The sequence below is a fragment of the Oryzias melastigma genome, unplaced genomic scaffold, assembly GCF_002922805.2.
Source record: "Oryzias melastigma strain HK-1 unplaced genomic scaffold, ASM292280v2 sc00240, whole genome shotgun sequence".
Lineage (NCBI taxonomy): Eukaryota > Metazoa > Chordata > Actinopteri > Beloniformes > Adrianichthyidae > Oryzias > Oryzias melastigma.
In genome coordinates, this window is record NW_023416887.1 from 348,825 (window position 1) to 350,535 (window position 1,711).

The 1,711-nt window shown below is 38.9% G+C and overlaps 1 protein-coding gene across 1 annotated transcript in view; it reads left to right on the forward strand.

Annotated features, from left to right (window-relative positions):
- The window catches only part of LOC112141384, a 35,612-nt gene that overhangs the window by 24,128 nt on the left and 9,773 nt on the right, over positions 1-1,711 (forward strand). Inside the window, exons 4-5 of the mRNA XM_036210782.1 lie at positions 556-615; positions 739-1,323. Of these exons, the coding sequence (XP_036066675.1) occupies positions 556-615; positions 739-1,323 (645 nt within the window). The remainder of the gene's footprint in view (positions 1-555; positions 616-738; positions 1,324-1,711) is intronic.

A 1,711-nucleotide genomic window follows, 5' to 3' on the forward strand; every position in this document is an offset into this window, starting at 1 on the left:
GAATTCTTCCTGCACCTGGAGTGAGAATGAGGGAGAGACTGATCAGGACCCCCTCTCGTTGCGTCATTGAGGGATGTCAAAATAAAAGTTCAAATGTTCATTATGAGGCTATTCAGCCTTTGTCAGATAGTTTGACGCAGCAATATCTCACCAACTTGTCATGAGGCCAAAAATATAGCTTATATGACACGAGGACACGCAGCAGGAGAAATAATCGTTTATTCGACACATTCTCCATGTGTTACTTACAGTGTAAGACTTTTATAAGCTGTTTCAATTTATGCGGCTCCAGACACATTTGGTTTTTATTGTATTGGTCCAAAGTGGCTCTTTCAACACTTTGGGTTGCCGACCCCTGCCCTAGAGGAACGTTCCTTTTATTTTTGGTCTGGATAGAACAAAAACTATTTCCTTCTCAGTTGATGTTTGTAATCTTACTTTCTGTCTTATTTTATTTAGTTCCAGCATTAAATCAACTCTATGCAATTATTCAGTTAACATTCTCAATTAATATAAAGCTTTTAAGTCATTATTTACACATTTTTGTTTCCACAGAAGCAGATTATGATACAATTCTAGAGCGAAGGGAAAGTAATGACCAAGAACGACCTAACAGTGAGTTATGACTTCTTTTTTTGAGTTCTGAGGTTGAACATGTCCTCAAATGAAACAGCATTCAGAACACCTTCATTACTGCATCAATGTCTCATAATTCCTTTGTTCACATTTTTCTTCCAGTGTCAGAGCTGAGGGTGGTTCTCATGGGCAACAACTGGTATGACAGGAGTTTCGTTGGAGACGTTCTACAGGGAGCTTCTGTATTCAGCACTAAGAAAGAGGACAGATGTTTCTGCACTGAAGGACTGATAGACAACAAAAAATTAGTTGTTGTAAACACTCCAGATCTGCTGTCTGACAAGCTTCCCCATTTCCAACTTTTAAAACACATCAATGATTGTATGAGACTGTCTGCCCCTGGACCTGATGTCTTCCTCCTGGTTCTGAAACCCAGAAACTTCTCAGAAGATCACAAACAGAAGATTTGCTGGATCCTTGAACACTTCAGCACAGACGCATTTAAGCATTCCTTGATTGTAATACGATCAACAAGAGATGATTTTTCTGTGAAGTGGGGGGAATATATGAACCTTTCACATTTAGCAAATCTGGAAATGAAATGTAGAGCCACATTTTTAGTCAGTCAGATTACAGACACTTTGAAGCTGCTGGAGCAGTTGGAGTTGGTTGTGAAGGCCAACCGAGGGCAACGTGTCAACTGCAAATCATTCCTGGATTCAGCCATCACTCTTTCTCTAGATACAGGTAAGTGCAATATGGTAACATAACAGTTTCAGAGTCCAACCATCAAAAAGCATGTTTTCCAAACAAATGCTGTAAGTGGAGACTAGCTCATTGTCAAAGTTCAATCACTCCTGACTCTTAATGGGGTCAAATATGTGCACAAAGTTGAAAAGTGAAAGTCCGTGTCAGTATGCTAAGCAGAAAAACTACAAAATATTTATTTTTGCACCAGCTGAAAAGCACTGTAAATGTTATAAATTCATGCCGTTAAGGAGATGGTGTATGTTTTCCTCTTTTTCTGTGATTCTTAGGTTTATGTTCCTGTAAAACCATTGTTTTTCATGGAATAATGTCCTGCTAAAATTCCAACTTATGAAGCCATCAATGGATGCCTCCCATAGACTGTAAA